At 37.6% G+C, this 22,532-nt stretch overlaps 1 protein-coding gene and 1 long non-coding RNA gene across 2 annotated transcripts; both read left to right on the top strand.

Moving 5' to 3' along the window:
- Positions 1–870: 870 nt before the first annotated feature.
- Positions 871–2,209, top strand: LOC307145642. Its single transcript, XR_013818983.1, has 3 exons — positions 871–1,078; positions 1,154–1,219; positions 1,321–2,209. It is a non-coding gene; the product is annotated as an uncharacterized lncRNA (long non-coding RNA).
- Positions 2,210–6,577: 4,368 nt separating this feature from the next.
- LOC307145709 (intelectin-like) lies at positions 6,578–9,689 on the top strand. The gene is made up of 8 exons (XM_079849160.1): positions 6,578–6,645; positions 6,804–6,891; positions 6,994–7,101; positions 7,180–7,427; positions 7,553–7,711; positions 7,802–7,922; positions 8,221–8,324; positions 8,903–9,689. The coding sequence occupies exons 2-8, from the start codon at positions 6,807–6,809 to the stop codon at positions 9,053–9,055; spliced, it is 978 nt and encodes a 325-aa protein (XP_079705286.1). The 5' UTR covers positions 6,578–6,645; positions 6,804–6,806; the 3' UTR covers positions 9,056–9,689.
- The last annotated feature ends 12,843 nt before the right edge of the window (positions 9,690–22,532 follow it).

Raw genomic sequence — 22,532 nt, 5'->3', positions numbered from 1 at the left:
GAAACACCTCATATGAGCCGCTCACAAGTATAATAAGGGTCGTTCCTTACCATTAATGCTTGGAAAACACACATACATCTCCTTTGATCAGTGGCATAACTTTGTCTTAAAAAGTGGGTGGGACAGGTGGGGAGGAGGGGGTTACACAATGCTAAATCTTAAAACAGATGTATGTACAATAACATTACGATGTCCAGCAATCGATTTAAATAGTACACTGATTGGGTTTAATTAGTCGTTTAATGAGGCCTATTATATGTTGATATGACTATTTTAAGTATGTGTTTAAATGGTCCCGGGGCAGAACTTTTGCCAAGCGTGTCAGAGGTTCTGGGTTCTAATCCGCACTCATATATATATATATATTTTTTTTCTCATCAAAGCCGATTATGTTTTTCAGTGGTTGTATATAAGGCAGGGACACGTTTGTGTGCATTTTGTTTTGTAATTTCACCAGAACGAATAGAGAGTCTCTCCGCAACGAATTGGAGCGCGCGTCCGAGTGAAGACTGTGCGCGAGCCACAAACAAACAGTATCCGCTGATCGCAGCGGCAATGAGCACTTTGATCACTTGATTTAAAAAACAACACATTTCAGCGCTAGATCGCCTCTTATTTGACAAACGAACAAAATGAATGCTCTGCTAGTTAACTGGAGATGTTTTGTTTATTTGTATTGGTACATTCGTGCCGCAAGATATTTCAAAAGTGGTAGGGACAATATTGACCTTAGTGTAATGGGGTGACCCTTCTAGGGTCTTCCGTTCTGTGTAGGTGGATGGAGCTGGGCGGAAGTTAAGCTCACGGCCCCTTTAAAAATGCGGAGATCCCCTTTCACTTCCGTTTTCTCTTTGGCATGGTACGCTCACGGCCCTTTAAAAACGCGGAGATTTCCTCTTACTTCCGTTTTCCTTCCGGCATGGTACGCAGGCTGCATTCTTTTGTGTCGCAAGAGCAGTCTATTATGCATTAAGCATTGAGCGCGTATTAAGTGTTGTAGACCTGCATAAGTTGGAAATCCCTTTTTTAACTTTTACCGTGGGCCTGTGGATGTTCAATTGCATTAACATATATCAAGGTATGTTACTGCATTGATATGTTGCTGCAATTATTCTTTAATAGCGCCGTTTTTAATGATGACTCGTTTATATAGTGTGATCGAGGCAGTATTGGTGGTTTGTTCACCGTTCTCACCGAGGGCCAGTCAATTGTGCTGCAGGTAAGTTGATATGGTATTTTGTAAGTTGTTTGTTAATCAGAGATGTAATTTTAGATAGTGTATGCGTGGTTAATGACCAAATTGAGTAACTGTTTTTATAGAAATCTGCCCGCTGTTGTTTTGCTGCTGTGTGGCGGCTCGCTACTGCGACCCGTGGTGCTGTGCTGTGAAGACTGAAGAGGGTGCGCGCTCAAGTCCCACCACGGACTACTGTGATTTAGAAGCGCACGTGTGTGTTGATGCGAGCGTGTGTTTGTGCGAGCGCACAGTTGTGTGAGCGGGGTTTTATGTGTGTGCGTGTGTGGTGATGCGAGCGTGTGTTCGTGTGAACGCATGTTTGTGTGAACACGTTTGATGTGAACGAGTCTTTATTTGAGTGTGTGTTGAGGTGAGCGCGTGTTTGAGTGAGCTCGGTGTGAACGCGTGTTTGTGGTGGCGTTTGTGTGTATGGAAGTGTGTGCGTGTGCTGAGATGATTGGGTATTGAATTATTTATTTGTTATATTGATTTAATTGTATTTTCTTTAATTTGATATTTTTCTTTTTGTTTCTTTTTTTTTTTTGTGGCTAATTGTGTTCTTGAGTACTGTGGGTGGTAATTGCCACCGTTCTTATCTACTGTCAATTCCTTTACAACTACCATGGGCTATTAGCTGCTGGGATTGGGAGGATTTATTTAATTCATTTATACTTTGTTGTTTATTGGTGGATTGTGATATTTGGTTATACATTTGCATGAAGGTGTGAATTGAGGTGGTTGAATTTAATTTTGATATTTTGTTTTCATTTTTCTTTCTCTATCCCAAATGTGACTTATCCCAAGGGATATTGATATTGCCTGTCCAAGATCCAATTTTACAAGTGGCCACTTTATGACTTATTATTTTCTTTTGTGTGAATGTTGTATTTTTAACTTGTGTATTTTTTTCTTATAATTTTTGTATGATTATCCTTTTTACTACTTTGGTGTCAAATAAAGATTGTACGCATCTCTGTTTGTTTTTTTCCATTTATTTGGAAACCCTGTAGTTGGGAGCATTTACAAAACATATTCTATATCTTAGGTGGCAATAGCCTCCGCTCACATTAGCAAAAAGTGGTGGGGACATGTCCCACCCGCAAATTACGCCTATGCCTTTGATTAACTAGATGTACCGCATGGCGGTACAAAATATGACAGCCGCTCAGGCCTGCACTGGCTTTCCACAAAAATAAATGACGTGGAGCAATTGGCTGTATTGCGTGTTTATGTATATACCTAAAAAAAGTAGTAGTATGCGCATGTCTGTCTGTGTGTGTGTATGTGTGTGTGTTTGTGTATGTGTGTGTCTGTGCGTGTATGTAGCCTATGCGTGCGTACATGTGTGTGCGCGTGTGTGTTTGTGTGTGTGTGTCTGTGCATGTGGATTTGTATGTGTGTGTATGGGTGTGTGTCTGTGCGTGTGGATGTGCATGCTTGCGTTTGTTTGTATTCCTGCATGTGTGTGTGTGACAGTTAGGGTTGCCAACTTCAGAAAAGGAAAATGCGGGACAATCGTGGTTATTTATAGGAAAATGAGGGACACTCAAAATATTTGTACTGTATCACACAGTGTACGTCATTTCAGTGTCTGCAGTTAAGTTTGTGTTTAAAAGGTTATCAGACATAAACACATTTGTATTGCTTAACCTATTTATGTATTTAATTCTAAAAATAATTTTAATGTCATACATGAAAAAAGTCACATTACAAACAAACCATAGTTCAAAATAACAGCATTTATCTAAAATAGAAAGCTTTTTTAACATTATACACTAGGCTTACAGTTCAAAAGTTTGGGGTTAGTAAGATTATTTTTTGGGAAAAAAATAAAGTAATTGCCTACTTTTATTCAGCAAGGATGCATTACATTAATCAAAAGTGACAGTTAAGATAATGTTACAAAAGCTTTCTATGTACTTTCTAAAAGCTTTAAAACATTAATAATAATCAGAAATGTTTTTTGAGCATAGGCTATTATTCCCTCAGGTAGATTACATGTTTTCTTGCGTGCATGGCTGGATGTTAGACTCATGAACAATAATCACGTTGTTTGCATTCGCCAAAATTGATTAGCCGAAATCAAAACGTGGACAGTGAAAGGAAATTACCGTTAGCGCGAGACGAGTCCGGCTTGAAGCGGAAGCGACCAGACGCCAGAGGATGTTCGCAAATCAAACAATGATTTGTCTCAAAACAGTGATTAAAAAAAGCTGTGATTGGATGATGACAGGTGTCGGTGATCATTCTCAAGTGTCGTGGTCAGCACTGCTGCTGTTGCTGTTGTATCAGTCAGTGGTTTATCAGCTTGTCAAAAAACGGGATACGGGAGGTCACGCACGGGACAAATAAATTAGGCCCAAAATACGGGACGTCCCGCCTAATTCGGGACAGTTGGCAACCTTAGTGACAGTATCATCCTAAACCAGCAACCCAACACCACCATCTACAGGCCAAAGAGTGTACAGTCACTAAATGTGCACATAAATGAATTTATTTTATACCCCCCCATGGATGAAATTCTACGAAACTTAGCATACCCCCAGAGGATGTCAAGTTAATCATACACATGAAATATGGTGCAGTTCTGAACATCTCAACTGAAGATAGGGGCGATTAAAGCAGAATAATATTGCATTTTCATTTTTTATGGGAGGGGTGCAAATCACAAATGAGTGATTATGGGCTAGGTTGATGTGGGCCCTTAAGAGCAACATACCATAAACATTTCTTCATCCTCGGTGCCACGGTTCAGGTAGTTATTTAGGAAAAACTGCATTTTTTGGGTTTGGGGGGGCCCAGAGTGGCCCCCGGGGACCAAACGAAATTTTTCCGTAAAAGTCTAGTGGGGCTACATGCCCACCAAATTTCATGTTCCCCGGTGTTTCGGTGTCCCTGGTATCGTTGACGAAAAATTCAGTAGATGACGAAAAAAAAAAAGAAAAAAAAAACTTTGACAATCCCTATATGACCGCTTTCGCTAGCTATGCTAGCGGCGGTCATAATAATAATGGCCAGTGCAGTGGCTGGGATATAGTACAGAAACCTACCAACGTCCGTTGCCATGGTTTTTGGAATGATTTTACTTATTGCGAGAGGAAAAAAATGAAGTTTTAGTCGCATAAGATCGGTTAATAGAAGCGCTGTCATTTCGCAATAGTTTTTTGTCGACATTAAAAAAAAATCGCAAAAGTTTTGCGCAAATCTGTAAAGGAAATGCGCCTACTGTAGTCGTTGTCAGTAGCCTATCTGGACTGTTGGTTAGGAAATGTTGTGGAATATTCAATGCTGTGAAAAGCTGCCTGGTGTGTTGCGATACCAAGTCAGACAGCTGCTTCTGAGGTAGTGTGCTGTTGAACGCAATGCGGGCCAGCGTTGGAGGAAAGAAGGTAGGACCATTTGAGTTGTGAATTTTCAAAATCTGCCGGCTGTTTTGCAAATCCCATACCCTACCTTTAAATAAACAATGCAATAATCACCTTCAGTTCTCTTCTCAGTGAATAAGATGATGCACAAAGTTAACTGTAGGCTACTACTGACTAATGAGCTAAAGTGAGCCGAACAGTCTAACACAACAATATTATTATAATTGGTGATTGATGAGAGACGACAGGTGACATGTTTTTCATTCCAAAGAATATCTAAATTCTAAAATCATAAAAGAATTTGAACATGAACACCACAGTTAAATGATAAACATAACAATACTCACCCTCAAGGATTAATTTACTTTGGTGAACAAAATTTAAATAAAATGGCATTTTTTTGCGATAAATGTAGCCTACATATGCAACATTGGAGCTCATTGAGCTACCAGTAAATAATAATATATCTCAATGAAACTTGGAACTGCTACTATGAATCATAAAATGAACAGAATGAGATCTTTAACATAAAAAAAATAAAAAAAACCCATTACATTAAGTGTACACAGACAAGGACAAGATGTTTGTCTGCTAGCTTGTTCTTCCTTCTCAGTTTCACATTCTGTATGAGGACAAAACACTTTTTTAATAATGAAAGATCAATATTAATGTCTTATCTCATCTGCTTTGGCTAACAAGATAGTATTTGAATCAAATAACACCTAAAATTCAACATAGGTGTAGTTTTTGTTTGAACTTTGATAAGAGTTTATGGGGGGAATTGAGCCAAGAGTCCTCTCACGGAATGTGAAATATATATATATATATATATATATATATATATATATATATATATATATATATATATATATATATATATATATAACCTTTATTTAAACAGGAAAAGTCCCATTGAGACACAGTCTCTTTTACAAGGGAGTCCTGTATAGCACGTGCAATCATAGGTTACAAGAAAATAAATTACAATATAAAATACAATGCAGATTTACACAAAATTTACAAAATATTTGCATGTGAAGATGCAGTGAGTTTAAAATATATAAACAAACGAAAATAGTGGCTAGAAGTCAATATCCACCCACCATTAATTAAAGCAATTACACATGTCCGTCCGCATATCCGATATTCTTTTTTTAAAAGCAGCTAATGAAATTAGCGCACCAATCTTAAGTCTAGACTGGAGTTCATTCCAGGACGAAGGACCATAGAATGACAGACCCCTCTTTCCTGCTTCTGTCCTCATTCTTGGTACATTAAAAAGTAGTACATCACTAGATCTTAATCGATATGTACTTTTGGTACGAACAAATTTTAAACAAATATAAGACGGCAAGATACCTAAAATCGCTTTATAAATAAAAATGTACCAATGTCGCATCCTGCGCGATTTAAGTGACGGCCAATTTACCATATTGTATAAGATGCAATGATGTGTCTGATAGCCAGCATTTGTAACTGAGAAGGAAGAACAAGCAGACAAACATCAAACCAAAAATACACCTTTTTCATATATATTGCAAGTAATCTATAACTTATATTAATTTAAGATACCTTGCAGTTACCAACATTGTAGAAATATGGTGATTTGCCTATTTATTATAAATGTTCTATTAAATATTGGGGAGATATATGTGACTTTTATAGGGGTTGTTGTTGTTTAAACGTGTTTAGGATATTTGTTTTAATCCATAGTTTTAATTTAGTAAAAATGTCAATTCAATACCAGCCTGCAAGATCAATATCAATATCTTACCTAATTTAGGTGTTAACTTATTCAAATGTTATTTTCTTAGCCAAAGCAGAAAAAACGTTCCTTTCCCGCATCCGTGTTCCGCTTAGACTCAGGTTTCCCTTATTTTCCTAATTCAACTAAGACTCAGGTGACCTATCCTTAATTCCACTTCTGAGAAAGTATAAATATGCTAAGAAAGTATGAGCTTTATTATCTGACTCACCCAGAATCCAAAAGCCTTGACAGTGCTCGTCAAATCTGAGGAGAGAAACACCAGACAAGAAACAAACGTAAGAATTCTTTTGCCATACAAATCAAATGTCTTAATATCAGTAGCCTAATGCTTTTATTAAGCTTCTTTTACAGAAACATGGAACCAGTAACATAAGAATTTCAGCTTTGTGGTGTTGAGTGTAATTGTGGAAAACTTTTCTTCTTTTGTTTGCAGACTATGTTTCTTACAAAAAAGTTTTTCGGGATCATTTTCAGTCTCTCACTGAATGTATGGCTCTGTGAGACTGCAAGTGTATTAATCTGTAAGTAAGAATTTTTTTGATTGAAATGAATTTATCTTAAAATGTTGAAAATCAAATTTTTTATTACGATATATTCCACTAAATCTTTGTCCTACATTGCAGTGGATCAGCAAGAAGCATCACAAATTAAAACCGCTGATATCAATCTTGAGAGAGCATATGCTGCTCGAAGCTGCAAAGAACTTCAGAAAAAGTATCAGGTTAATGAAGGTACGCTCATTTTATGTTAATGTTTGATCTTAAGCAAGAACTGCACTGAAGTGACTCAGGAATGCTCTGTTCCCGCAGACGGCCTGTACTATCTGAACTCCTCCAGAGGGGTGCTTTACCAGACCTTCTGTGATATGACCACTGCGGGCGGAGGCTGGACGCTGGTTGCCAGTGTTCATGAAAACAACATGTACGGAAAGTGTACCGTTGGTGATCGCTGGTCTAGTCAGCAGGGCAGTGAACCGAACCGGCCTGATGGTGAGGGGACATGGGCAAACACAGTCACATTTGGAAGTGCAGATGCCTCTACAAGTGATGATTATAAGGTATTCTTATTAAATTTATGGTTTTACAGCAATAGTTAAAAAGAAGGAACAGAAATGACACAAGAGTATAATGATCAAAGGATGTTTTTGGAGAATCTGAAACGATAGTCTCCTTTCTGTCCCAGAATCCTGGCTACTTTGACATTCCAGCACAAGATGTGTCCGTGTGGCACGTTCCTAATAATATGGAGGTGGAATCCTGGAGCGCGTCCTCCATCCTGCGATACCACACTGAGAATCGCTTCTTAACTCTCCACGGGGGAAACCTTTATTATTTATTCAAGGTCAGATAAACTTCAACACCATTTTTGGGTTTGAAACATTCACAGAAATACAATTTTTGTGAAATTACAATAACACTCTTTTTTTTCCAGAAATTCCCTGTGAGGTTTGGATTAGGGACATGCATCACTGATAATGGACCTGTTATTCCAATCGTGTATGATTATGGAAATGCGGATTGCAACAAAAATCTCTATGGTCCCAATGCAAGAAGTATGACTCTTTTTTTAAAAAATATATCCTTTATTTAAGCAGGCAAGTCACTTAAAAACAAATGATTATTTACAGCAACAGCCTGGCAACACCCCGTGAGCCAATATTTTCCAAATATTTTTAATGACAGTGGCTTCATCATTTGACAGTATCAGTATCATAAATCTGTGCATTATTAAGTGATCATGATTGTTGAGATCCACACACTTTAATGAATGAAAGCCATGTCATGTGTTCATGGACATATCATCATTGATATATGATTATCATCACTGATATATTCTGTGCATTTCCACAGCACTATTTGTGCCTGGATTCATCTCATTCAGAGTCTTCAATACTGAAAAGGCAGCCATGGCTCTTTGTTCAGGTGTCAAACCAACCAGCTGCCACACTGAACATGTGAGTAAAAATAATATTCTGGATTATTTTATATATTTTTTGATTAAATGCAATACATTTGAATATGCATTCTCTCATTATTTCATCTGACTCCATAAATGAAAAGGTTTTAATGATATCTGTGCATCATTAAATGTGAGCAAATGTTTGACTATTCCTTTAAACTCTTTAATGAAAATAATGTTAAAGATGGTTTGAATAATCAAATGTAACAATTTATTATGTCAGGTAAATGTATCATGCCAATTTCATAATCAATTCAAAGATAATCGATACAAAACATCAAATGCTCTGGATTAAAGAGAAGAGATGCAAACCCAACATCTTGGGTAATTCAGGTGATCTGAGCATGAGAGAGAGGGGGTGAGGGAAGAGGGAATGAAATGTAGATTAGGATGACTCGGAGGTGAGACTTTCGTCTCGATAGTGCACAAGGGGGAGTTCAAATGGTAATTTCCAGAGAGGTCCTTTGTCCTCTAAGGGTCTGGTCGCTCTTAGACCAGACTGTCCGGCATTTTCTAATTTCTCAATTCTTACAGGCGTGTCTTGTTGTTAGTAATGTACTCATATTGTTGCAGTTCTGTATTGGCGGAGGTGGACACTTTCCTGAGGGAGCCCCAAGGCAGTGTGGGGACTTTACGGGATTCGACTGGGAAGGCTATGGCACTAATGTGGGAATTAGCGCTTCCAAAGAGATAACTGAAGCAGCCGTGCTCCTCTTTTATCGCTGACACTCCCATCAATCTAAAATCACCAGCATCCTTTCCTTCTTTCTAAGATTTTCCACATTGATTAACACCTGAATTTTACATAATTATTTGCTCAAATGTATTTCTTTACGATATATATCCAGTGGTTGTGAATTATACTGTTCAGACATCAGATTAAAAATGTACTTTAGTCTAACTTCTAGTCTACAAGATACTTTGACAAGGTTTTATAAATACATTTGGAATAATTAATAATTAATCATTAGTAACATTTATTTTTCTACATTTTATTTTGAAAACGAAATGTCCCCAGCACTTGGGCCAAATAGAAAAAATGATGGACACGGCTAGAGAGTTATTGAAATATAATCGCCCCATGATATATTGAGTAATCAACAAACTAACAACCTTATGTTTTAGGTAGATCTAAATTTGCTTTGACAGTAACAGATGTCTGTAACAGGGGGTTGCTGAAATTGCACATATGTTGAACCAATCATATTAGAGAAAAATGGTGTGATGATGATGATGAGTAATGTCATGTTACCTTTACTATGTACCTATCCTATCTAAACTCTTGTACTCTTTTTGCTGGGGGGATTCTCTCTGAAATGTGTGAGATCCTCCCAGCCTTGATTAAAGCATATTCAAAGGCATTGTCTGGAGTCTGTCTGGTTACTGGTGCACAGCGGGTTAGTGGAGCACTAGAGGTCTTATTCACAAGTGCTGATAGTGTTCACAGGGGACAAGATGTCAGGGGTTAGGAGATGTGCTGGAGGATAAATGTGTAAACATCGATTAGGCGATGTATGGGGTCGATTAGGTGACAAGCACACGACAAGGCTTAATGTCAAATATTGTGATTCTCTTCATGAAGTAGGCCTATTAAATCGAGATCTCCGTGACCAAATCTTTTGAACCGATTTTTTTTTTTTAAATCAACTGACAACTGGTTCACAATAAATAACATTCATTTGTGAATTCGACTGATCTAAAAGATTAAACTTGCAGTATATATAACAACTCAGTGATTAAATAATGCAGACATCTCTATCTTATTTATGTGGGATTAGACATCTCTTTTACAGTTTTGTAACTTGATTTATTCGCTCATCTATCCATTCCATGCACTTGACTGACCTACACCAACTACAAACACTATTTATAATGTATTCCTATTGAAGACGAATGAGCCAATCAGAGCAAGTGTGGGGCGGGGCGACACGTGCAGCCCCGCCCCGATCTGCAGGCTGCAGCCACGGGCCTAGGCCGCCTATACCATGAAGCCCATTTAGAGGCTAGCCTATGGAATTATTTTTGTGCCAATAATAATGAACGTAACTTTTCAAGAAACTAATGAAAATATAAATTGAAACTGAATAAAATATCTTTGAAACTGAACAAGAATAAATCGCAGGCAAATTTTTTGACTTCGTTTGTAATACACTGCATGTTTTGCTAACTATTTATCATATTTCTATCGCTGATCTGAACTTACAAATGCGCTTCCAGAGTTTTCATTTACGCTTCTGAAGTTTTTGTTTACGCTTCTGAAGTTTTCGTTCGCCGTTCTGACACATTTCTCTCGTGGGGGCGGGGCTAGTAGCAGTGTGTTCTCATTGGCTACTGAGTTTTTTATTGACAGCTTCTTCACCTGGAAGTGAAGATGTCAGTGGTGTGTTTATGTGTGGATGTGAGCGTCTGTAATCACAGCTTTCTATTTCATTTTAGTGATATTAAGTTATGTTTGTTTTTTAATTTTATCTGTATTTACCTGCTGCTACTACTTTTAGAAGCTTTTAGAAGCTTTTTACTTTTAGAAGCTACTTTTAGAAGCTTTTTACTTTTATAAGCGCCGATGCACACAAATCAGTGATTAAAGGGATACTTCAGGATTTAGCATTAAGCTTTGTATTAGTAGAAAACCTGTAGTATTTTCGAATTACCATGCTTTCCACCCTCATATCCCCCTGAGAGGAGAGATTTATGTATTTTTTGTCTGGAAAAAATCCTCCGATGACGCAAAAATCGTCATTTTGCGTCATCGGAGGATTTTCTGTCCAGAGGCTAAAGACTACAGCCAGTAGTAGGGGCTGTTCCGCATGTGTTCAACCCGCCCATACAGGGTGGGATCTCACTCACAGAATGTACACACAGTCAGCCGTCTTTCTTTGGAAGCTAAGCTAGCAGGCTCTTGTTCTGTGGAGAAAGCTGAATAGTAGGAGAAAGCTGAGTAAGTAGGAGAAAGCTGAGAAAGTAGGGGTTACCATCCTCCTTTTCCCTGACTTGTCCGGCGGCAGGATCGTTCAAAATGTCCGGGATTCGGCTTTTGCTTTCTGCGGTCGCCATTCATACATGCACACCTCTTGTTTCAATCTAACTGAATTCATTCCGATTGGTGAATCTGAATGTAGTGTTTACATGAACGCTAAACAAGTGATCGGTTGATGTGCGTTTTAACATTGCTAAGAAAATTCCCGCACCTCCGTTGCTCATCAGTAATCACACCACCGGCCTCGCGCCGTTCTCCCGCGCGCCTCAGCCTCGTTCTGCTCGCCACAGTAAACATGATGAATGTCGACTGTAGAACGCAAAAGCCGAATCCCGGACATTTTGGGCGATCCCGAAATCCCAGGCAGACTCGTCACGGAGACTCACTGGTAGCCTAACCTTGTTTTAAACTGCGATCTCTTACCAGTAGGCGTGGCCTCCTGGGGCAGCGAAGCAAGTGCATTCTGGGAGTTGTTGTCTTTCATCCACATGAGCCAAAAATACATTTTCTGGCTTTTCTCAGTCTAGAAAGCTCCAAATTAAAAAAATTCTTCACATTTCTTCTACATAAATGACCTATTTTAAATACACATTCATCTTTCCAGAGGTGAAGTATCCCTTTAACGTTACTAACCCGCTGACTCTGACCTCGTCTACTCCGTGCGTTTCTCAGCATTGGTTCCGAGCGCCCAGGTCACGATCAGCCATGGTTTCGTTCACTCCGGCTCCGACACGCCACCACGAACCCTGGGTGGTTCCGCAGTGGAAGACGCGGGCCATGATCAGAGCAAGAATCTCTCCTCCCTTCCCGGTTTTCGAGATCTCCACCCAGAACCGTTTCTCCCCTCTTCGCGAAACGGAACGCGATGCTGTGATCATCGGCGATTCCATCGTCCGGCACGTCCACGCTACGTTAGGTAAAAGTAAGGTGCGTACTCACTGCTTTCCTGGTGCTCGTGTTTTCGATATCGCTGCGCAGGTACCCGAGATCTTGAACGGTAACGAGCGTGTCGGAGCCGTCGTGTTGCACGCGGGAGTGAACGATATCAGGCTGCAGCAGACGGAGGTTCTGAAGAAAGACTTCAGGAGCCTGATCGAGACGGTACGCAGCACATCGCCTGAAAAAACGATCATTGTGTCTGGACCGCTTCCCACGTACCGACAAGGGCATGAAAAGTTCAGTAGATTATTCGCGCTAAATGAATGGTTAATGTCATGGTGTAATGAGCAGAAACTGCTCTTTGTAAATAATTGGAATCTGTTTTGGGAACGTCCTAGGCTCTTCCGCTGATGGCTTACACCCAAGTAGAATCGGAGCAGATCTTCTGTCTGATAACATCTCCAAGTCGTTAAATACCGTTTGACTAGTAACCAAAAGTCCAAATTACAGTCTCTGCTGCACCAACTTAATTTATATAAATACTAGTGTAGAACATTGCATAGAAACTGTGTCTATTCCTCGTTTAGTGAGATCAAATAAATCTACTGCAGGATCTAGGAAAAATCTAATTGTTATTGAAACAGAAAATCTCGCTATTAGTGAACAAAAACAATTTCTAAAGCTAGGTCTTCTAAACATTAGATCACTCACACCTAAGGCAGTTATTGTAAATGAAATAGTCACAGACAATAGCATCGATGTACTTTGCCTTACTGAAACCTGGCTTAAACCAAATGATTATTTCGGTCTTAATGAGTCTACTCCTCCTGGATACTGTTATAAGCATGAGCCCCGTCTGATTGGTCGTGGTGGTGGTGTTGCAAAAATCTATAGAGATACCCAGAAAACAGGTGACAAGTTTAATTCGTTTGAAGTACTCGTACTAAATGTTACGCTCTCAGATGTAAGAAAAAATCCCTATTATCTTTAGCTTTGGCTACCGTATATAGACCGCCAGGGCCTTACGCTGATTTCCTAAAAGAGTTTGCAGATTTTCTCTCAGATCTATTGGTCAACGTCGATAAAGCATTAATTGTTAGAGATTTTAACATACACGTAGATAATTCAAATGATGCGTTAGGGACTGCGTTTACAGATTTATTCAACTCCTTTGGGGTCAAGCAAAATGTCATTGGTCCCACTCATCGTCTTAATCATACACTCGATTGAATTATATCATATGGAACCGATCCAACTGATATAGATATTTTACCGCAAAGTGATGATGTCACTGACCATTACATGGTAACTTGCATATTACGTACTCCTGTAATATATCATGCTGCGCCGCATTATCGACCAGGCAGAACAATCCTCCCATCTACCATAGATAATTTCTCAAATTGTTTATCCGATCTGTCTCTGCTGCTGCCTGAACCCAAACAAACAGATGAACTAGAAGAACTAACTAGCACTATGAGCACCATTCTCTCCAGAACATTGGATATTGTTGCACCCGTTAAATTAAAAAAGGTGAGAGAGAAAATTAAAGCACTATGGTACAACAATATTACGCATGTTCTAAAGAGAGAAACCCGTAATTTAGAGCGTAAATGGAAACAAACTAATTTAGAGGTCTTTAGAATCGCGTGTAAAGACAGTATGTCACGTTATAAAAAGGCCCTAAAAGCGGCCAGGGCTGAGCATCTCCGCAAACTAATAGAAAAAAACCAAAACAATCCAAGGTTTTTATTTAACACCGTGGCTAGACTAACAAATAAACAAGCATCACCGGAACAAAATATCCTGTTACAGTTTAGTAGTAATGATTTCATGAACTTCTTCACTGAGAAAATAGAAAGCATCAGAACCACAATTGTAAACGTTCAATTCTCAATCGCGCCTTATAATTCAGCCTCAACTATCACCCCGCAAGAACAATTACAGTGCTTTACAACTATAGAACAAAAAGAGTTAAATAAACTTATCACTTCATCTAAAACAACAACATGTTTATTAGATCCTATACCAACTAAACTACTGAAAGAAGTGTTACCTATAGTGGAAGAGCCTCTCCTCAATATTATTAACTCATCTTTATCTTAAGGTCATGTTCCAAGAACATTTAATTGGCAGTTATAAAACCACTCATTAAGAAACCACAATTAGATCATAATAACCTAGCAAATTATAGACCAATTTCAAATCTTCCATTTATGTCTAAAATATTAGAAAAAGTTGTGTCCGCTCAACTGGGCTCTTTCTTGCACGAAAATGACATCTATGAAAAGTTTCAGTCTGGATTCAGGCCGCACCATAGCACTGAAACTGCGCTTGTTAAAATCACAAATGATTTACTTTTAGCTTCTGACCAAGGCTGTATCTCAATATTAGTTTTACTTGATCTTAGTGCTGCGTTCGATACTATAGATCACACAATACTCTTAGATCGACTACAAAATTATACTGGTGTTCAAGGACAAGCATTAAGCTGGTTCAGATCATACTTATCTGACCGCTATCATTTTGTCTATTTAAATGGAGAAAAATCGATCATAACTCCAGTAAACTATGGAGTGCTGCAGGGATCTGTGTTAGGCCCTCTATTATTCTCAATATATATGTTGCCACTTGGAAATATTATAAGGAAACATGGAATTAGTTTCCATTGTTATGCTGATGACACTCAAATATATATTTCATCACGGCCGGATGAAAACGCTAAATTATCCAAACTGACAGAGTGTGTTAAAGATATAAAAGATTGGATGACGCGTAATTTTCTTTTATTAAATCCAGACAAGACAGAGGTACTACTTATCGGTTCAAAAAACCACCCACAAAACCTCTCACAATACAATTTTAACATAGTAGGATGCCCTGTTACTTTATCCTCTACAGTAAAAGACCTGGGTGTTATATTAGATTGCAACCTGTCTTTTGAAAATCATATTTCATATGTTACAAAAACAGCATTCTTCCACCTTAGAAACATTGCTAAGCTACGTAATATGCTATCAGTTTCTGATGCAGAAAAGTTAGTTCATGCATTCATGACCTCGAGACTAGATTACTGTAATGCTTTATTAGCTGGTTGTCCTGCATCCTCAATAAACAAGCTACAGTTAGTCCAAAATGCAGCCGCTAGAGTTCTTACTAGATCAAGAAAATATGATCATATAACACCGATTTTAATATCACTACATTGGTTACCTATAAAGTCCCGTATTAACTACAAGGTATTGCTACTGACTTAAAGCCCTAAACGGCTTAGCTCCAGTCTATTTAACGGATCTTCTATCGCCCTACAATCCATCGCACTCTTTAAGATCACTAAATTCGAGGCTTTTGGTCATACCTAGGATATCCAGATCATCCAAAGGAGGGAGAGCATTTTCACATTTAGCTCCAAAACTCTGGAATAGTATTCCAGATACTGTTCGTTGCTCAGACTCGCTCTCCCAGTTTAAAACTAGATTAAAGACGCATCTCTTCAGCCAGGCATTCATATAATATTTTTAATCTAACAGTTAAATCCGGTCTCTAGTTCATAAACGCCAGAGGAGAACTGGCCCCTGACTGAGCCTGGGTTCTCCCAAGGTTTTTTTTTCTCCATTAGGTCACCTGATGGAGTTTTTTGGTTCCTTGCCACTGTTGCCTTTGGCTTGCTCAGTTGGGGATATTTTTGGGGATATTTAATTTAAATTTTATCAATCAATAAATTCCATTAGAAACAAACCTTGTTGTATTATTTTAATTTAAAGAAAGTACACTTCTATGATAATATTTCTAAACACACTTAAGAGCATGTTTTAAAAAATGCACTTTTTAATAATGTCTACTTAAGTTTTACTTAAATAATTATGATTTTATAGTGTTTTAAAGTTATTAAAGTTAAAGTTATAAGTTATTAAAGGACATTTATTTTGATGTATTGACTAATATACTAAATAAAATAAGAACTTTAATGGAAAACATGGAAAATAATTGATTTTAATTACAACTCAGGTGTGTTGTCCAAAAATAATTTGTTAATGTATTTTAAATACGTTTAGTCTATAATATATAGTTGTGCATTAATGCACTTGAAATGTATTTTTCCAATACATTTGCTTTTACATTATAATCAAGTACAACATATTGTTGACATTTTTGTCTGTTTTATACATAATATTTGACAATAAAATGTAATTTATGAGAGGAGTCTTAGCATAATAGTAATGTGTTGTACTTTACAACTGTGAACAGAATACTTTCAATATCATTATGTTGTTTAGTCAATTAAACACACATTTAATTGTAATCAGACTACACTACACTGAACAAAAATATTGATTTTTAGTTAGGTGAAATAGTCAAGTTTTGTGAATTTAGACTACAGAGTCTAACAACACAATGAGTTAGAACAACTTCAACTTAAACAGAAAAGCTGAAATAAATAACCCTTTTATATACAGTCTATGCATGAAATATACGAACATGTTGTTTAATGCGCATGCGCCGGAAATACTACGTCATGATGACGCACTACTTCACTAGAGTTTGAAAAATGCGCTGTTAGGAGCTGTGTGCGAGGTTGTGAATATGTTGATATGCAGACTGTCCGCCATTTCGTTAACGCTGTAACACGAGGTGATTGTGAAATGCGTTTAATTCGATTCAAATTGACTCCATTTACAAGGTTATAGTGTTCATTATTCAGTGTTTCCCCTACCATTATATAAGGGGGGCTATTAAAAAATAAAACTATTTAAGCTCTGGTCCATTAATATTAACAAATACTTCTATAAATTTAACAAAGGTTATTTGCAAAAGTCAATTTTAAAAAGAATTAAATATGTTTATTTTTTTTTTAAAGAGATATCATTTTTTAACTTTTACAAACCATTACCCTCCCAGACAACCAATTTATGTGACAGATAGATAGATAGATACAGGTAACAAACCAAAGGAAGAAGGCTGCAGCAGTGTCAACCATGGTAAATAGCCTACAGGAACATCCTTCATGAAGATAGCTATGTGCGGCAAGCTTAAAATTCAAGAGTACCTTTCTCAATTTGAGTACCTTTCTCAAATGGGTCTTGGGTTTACATGGGTCATTTATCTATATTTGTGTAATTGATAAGTTATGTTTAATTCCCTGTAAAGCACACTGAAGAAGGCACGCGCCGAAACGCGTCTGTGCAAATAAAAATAAAATAAAATATATTTAAGCATAGTGCGGCCTCCCTCCCTTTTCATGATTATCATTATTTAGGCCAGCACTCTTAAAGTTGACAAGTATACTCGAGTGAAGCCTGCTCTTATCCACATTTACATTTCCCTGTAAAGTAGCAATACAAATGTTCTCTATTTTTAATCACTTTAAGCCCAGTGTCAGTGAAGATGGTGTGGTCAGTGGAATCCTGGTGTTTGTGGGAAATAGAAGGAACCTTGCCCAGCACTACGATGTGACCCTGATGATGACTGAGGTAATTCATCACACATTCATCAACAGTTAGCAGTCAAAAGTTTACGTATACGCTTTGCAGAATAAACTGCTTCATCAGGGTAGTACTAAATAAAAAGAGAACATACATTTTTGTGATCCCTCTTATTGCTAAAATTATTAACATTTTGCTGATACTGCAAGGTGTATATAAAATTTAAAAGCACAACTGTATATCTATCAATTTCATTCATTTGAGACAAATATAATAATGGACTGGATCTGTTTTATAAACAAATGTTTTCCTTCTGGTTTAACTGGTCCCATTGACTTCCATAGTATTTTTTTTCCTACTATGGAAGTCAATGGTTCCAGTTAACTGGTTGGTTACTGACATTCTTCGAAATATCATCTTTTGTGTTCAGCAGAAGAAATAAATTCATACAGGTTTGAAACAACTTGAGGGCGAGTATGAAGACAGAATTTTCATTTTAAAGTGAACTATCCCTTTAAGGTGTTGTAACTGTTTATGTATAGTGTTTCTTTGGGGGTTTTTTGTGCATCAACAAAGGTTTTTATGTATTTATTTTAGAGATTTTGTCAGTAAATGTACGTAGAGGGTTTTAAATTGAATTTGTGTTGATTGTAACTAGGTTAAGATTTTTTTTTATTCAAATTTGAAATAAATTGCAACTATTAATTTTTTTTAATTACAAATGTATTTAATTATATAATAGTGTACATGTATATTACATTAAAGTATATTTTAGTTCACATTAATTGCTTGTCAGTATATTTGGAAGTACACTTTTATCATATTTCAAAGTTCAAATAAAAATGTATTAAAGTCCCACTTAAGTTGTTCCAAAAAAGCACTCTTAATTTCAACTAATTTCATTTCATTTGAGCTTAATCTGTGATACATTTGAAATCAATTACATGCAATACGTTTGTCGAAAACATTACACTTAATTCACATTTAAGTGTATTGTTAACTGACATTAAAGTATATTTTAGTTCACATGAATTGCTTGTCAGTTCATTAAACTATACTTTAACTATATTTTAAATACACTGAAAGTACGTATTAAATATGTATTAAAGTCCCATTTATGTTTAAAAAAAGCATTCAAAAGTTCAACTAATTGCATTTAATATGAACTTAATTTGTGATACATTTGAAATTAAATACAAATAAAATGCATTTAAGTGGTGAAAACATTACATTTAATTCACACTTAAGTGTATTGTTAACTGACATTAAAGTACATTTTAGTTCACATTAATTGCTTGTCAGTGCACTTTAAATCAATTTTAAAGACATTAGAAGCAATTATGAAAGTAAATATAAAGTTGTATTAAAGTCCCACTTAAGTGGTACCAAAAAATCACTCTTAATGACAACTTATTGCATTTTATTTCAACTTAATATGTGATATATTTCAAATCAATTATACTTAATGTGCATTCAGACCGGTGAAAACATTGCATTTGAGTTACACTTAAGTGTATACATTTAAAGTATATTATTTGTATAATAAGTACACTTTATAAAAGTACACTAAAGTGCTTTTTTTTTCACAAGGGTAGTCCTGTGCTGTGTAGGCTAGCAGGCTAAACTGCATTTGGGATAGAAAGCTAACACTATTATCGTCAAAGATAGATATAGAGAACGTGTTTACTTTGAACATGTAACAAAATGTAGTGAGACTATTTAGGGCTGCTTTTAGTAACGTTATACTATACATTCTTTGTGTGACAGTCTACATCTACAGTTTCTAGTCGAATGATTTTAACTTGTTACTTCGTGTGTTACATGTAATGTGTATTCAGTGGCGGATTTAGCAAATTGGGGGCCCAAGGCAAAGGTATGTATGGGGCCCCCCTATTCGATCTTTAAAAGAGAACGAAAAAAAAAAAATACCGACTGAATGGTGGATAGGCAGGTAAAGCTAACCTACGGGAAAGTAAAGGTTGGAGAGGAGAGAGAAAAAAACTTCCCCTTTAAACACGTCTTTACTCCAAAATGAAGATGGAAAGCAGAGAACACACAAAGTGTAGCACTACACAAACTAATAGTTACGATGCCCAACAGAGAATAAGGTTTCAGATAACACCTGAAAAATCTTGCATCACAATAAGCATTAAGATTAATATTCTCTAATTTTTAGCATTGATATTGAGAGAGCATAGATTGATGACAATAACGTAGGAGCAGTATTGTTTTTAGCTCATCTTTTGATGTACTGGATTATAAATTGTTGCTGGATAAACTGAAATTTTACAAATTTACTTCTCATACTCTACATTGGTTTAAAATTTTCCCGTCAAGTTTTTCTTTATAAATCCCACCTTTTGCTCCGTAAACAACAAAAATCCGCCGATTAAATGAACAGTCTACCTACCTGAAAAAAGTACCAAACTGAGAGTGACAATGGTTTTCATCGTTGGCAAAATTCCGGAAAATTAGCTTCGAAATGCGGCAGAAGAACTGAGTCTGTTTTGACGCGTAACTTTAGGGGCTCCGGGACAGTCTTTAGTCAGAGCCCGTCTACGGAGAGCCTGCCCACTCCCTATTAAGTCCTATTGTACCGAATTTTGGTTGTAGTACCACCAGAGTTCCACTGGGGGCGATCGCCATGAGTGCAGAATGAATGGGAGTCTATGGAGCTAGACGGCTAAATTTGTCTCTTTCACCCGATCGCCGTTGAGAAATCTCAGATCTGATTGTAGGTTTTGCAAGTTCAACATGGGTTTTAGGTCGAAAGTTGAATGAACGAGTACTTATGTCGTTTTGATTTCTTACAGGTTGAGTTGTTGTTGCCCATAACACGCTAGCATTCTGCTATTGACATTTTGAAAGACTTTTTAAAGCAAATAAGTGACTCTAAAAAATCTAACACCCAGCAGTGTGTAGTTTCTTTGCATCTTCTTTCGAATACAACATTCAAATTACTAGACAAAAAATTATATCCTGAGAAAAGTGGATTTTGAGGGGTATACCGCCATTGACCTCCATTCATTCTGCACTCGTCCTGTGAGCGCCCTCATGTGGAATCAGAGTGGAACTGCAACCAGTTCAGAAGCCGGAAGTGTAGTGAGAGTGAAACTTCTCGCCATATTAGACATTCTCTGCTTTAGTTAAGCAGCGCTAACAGGTCAGCGGCTCTCTTTTCTTCTTCTCGTGAGTTTTGCAGCAGAGTGTTGCTGTCCTACACTGATCATTTGTCGAATTCTATTAATTGAGTTAAATCTATGTAATGTCCAGTTCGATGAAGAAATGGCGGCTCGCTTAAAGCACGGAACGCTGTCAAAGCCTCAACTCAACCACCGAGCACACAGCCGAACACCGTCCGCGCACGCAGCTGAGCCGCATCGACGTCAAGTTTCCCACACTTCCCACGGCTTTAGCCAGATGCGGCAGCCCATTGGTCCTTATACAGCTGATGACATCTCCTCACAGCCAATGGCAGCGTAGGCTTGTTCGACTTGAACCGGCGCAGCAGGCGGCGCTTGCACAGCATAGCTGGAAAGTGGAAACTGAAACTGTGCACACAGACCGATCGGTCGTTCTGAAATGTTCAATCCGATGTTCGTTGTCAGGCTACTTACTGTCACTCACTGTTTCTTACCCGTTTCGAGCATTACCGCGATCGAGAGAGAGAGAGAGAGAGTGAGAGTGAGAAGCACATTTTTACCTACGAAATATTCTCCAATGTTACTCGACCCTCAATAGAACTGCTAAATTGGACAGTTATCTATCTATTAAACAATTTTAAGAAAGACAAATGCTCTCCAAATACAGATTAAGTGACCACGATCAAGAGATAGAGAGAGCAAGACGTAGACAAACATGGACAGATAGAGAGAGAGAGGATCTGTAGACACTGATCTACAGCACATAGAGGATGAGGAACACTTTCTGCTCATCTGTTCGAAATATTCAAAATTAAGAGAAACTTTTCTGCCCAGATTTGAAACCTTGATTCCATCATTCTTTGAACTGAGTGACACTGAAAAATATCCTTCTTACTCGGAGAAGATAATAGTATAGCTGCTAAATATGTGTTAGCTATTCACAACGCCAGAGACAGCTAATTCTCTAGAGTGTACTCCATTATTCACATCGGGTAGTTGGGCTGTTTTGGCCAAATAACTAAATTCACACTAATTATTTTCCCTTCTTTAATAAAGACTGCAAGTGCGCATATCCTAACATAAATCATGATGTACTGATCTGACTGAAGATCTGCTGTAGAAGCTTTTGTTCATCAAACCTGCAATCTCAACAACATGGTCAAATCTGTTCTGTACTTCTTAAAACAATAAAAAATACAGATTATTAAAGGGGGGGTGAAATGCTCATTTTCACTCAATCTCCTGTTAATCTTGAGTACCTATAGAGTAGTATTGCATCCTTCATATCTCCAAAAAGTCTTTAGTTTTATTATATTTATAAAAGAAAGATAGGCTGTACCGAGTCTTTCCGGAAAAAAACGAGCGGCTGAAGGCGGGCCGTGTGGGCGAAGCTAAAGCTGTGATGACGCGCCGATAGCTAACAACACACAGAGACATTTGAAGCAGTTTTACTCACCGCCCGGTTCCAACGCAAGACCGCGAACCTTTATCATTGTGACTGCTCGATCCTTAAGCATTAGACGATCTGCAAATCCGTAGATCTGGGCTTTGTTTATAAAACAATCATCGTCGAAATGCAGGGAACAAACAGTCTTTACACAACTCCGTTGATGCTCTGGAAAAACAAACTCCATCCACTGGTCCCTTAACGCTGGGTTCTTTGGGAATCTGTGCAGGGTTGTCTTGCCCTGGCAACCAAAAACACACTTCTTTGGTGACATTGACTTCCCTAAAGCCGAGCAGAGCGCTTTGATGAGGTACTGCTTTCGCTCTCTTGCTCT

This window comes from Squalius cephalus (assembly GCF_949319135.1).
Source record: "Squalius cephalus genome assembly, chromosome: 18".
NCBI classification, from domain to species: Eukaryota; Metazoa; Chordata; class Actinopteri; order Cypriniformes; family Leuciscidae; genus Squalius; species Squalius cephalus.
Note: the sequence above shows the minus strand (reverse complement) of the source record. Positions and strands in the feature narration are given on the sequence as shown.

Coding starts and splice junctions, on each gene's coding strand:
- LOC307145709 (XM_079849160.1), top strand. CDS start 6,807: ATGTTTCTTACAAAAAAGTTTTTCGGGATCATTTTCAGTCTCTCACTG. Junction 6,892..6,993: donor GACTGCAAGTGTATTAATCT/GTAAGTAAGAAT, acceptor CCTACATTGCAG/TGGATCAGCAAGAAGCATCA. Junction 7,923..8,220: donor CTATGGTCCCAATGCAAGAA/GTATGACTCTTT, acceptor GCATTTCCACAG/CACTATTTGTGCCTGGATTC.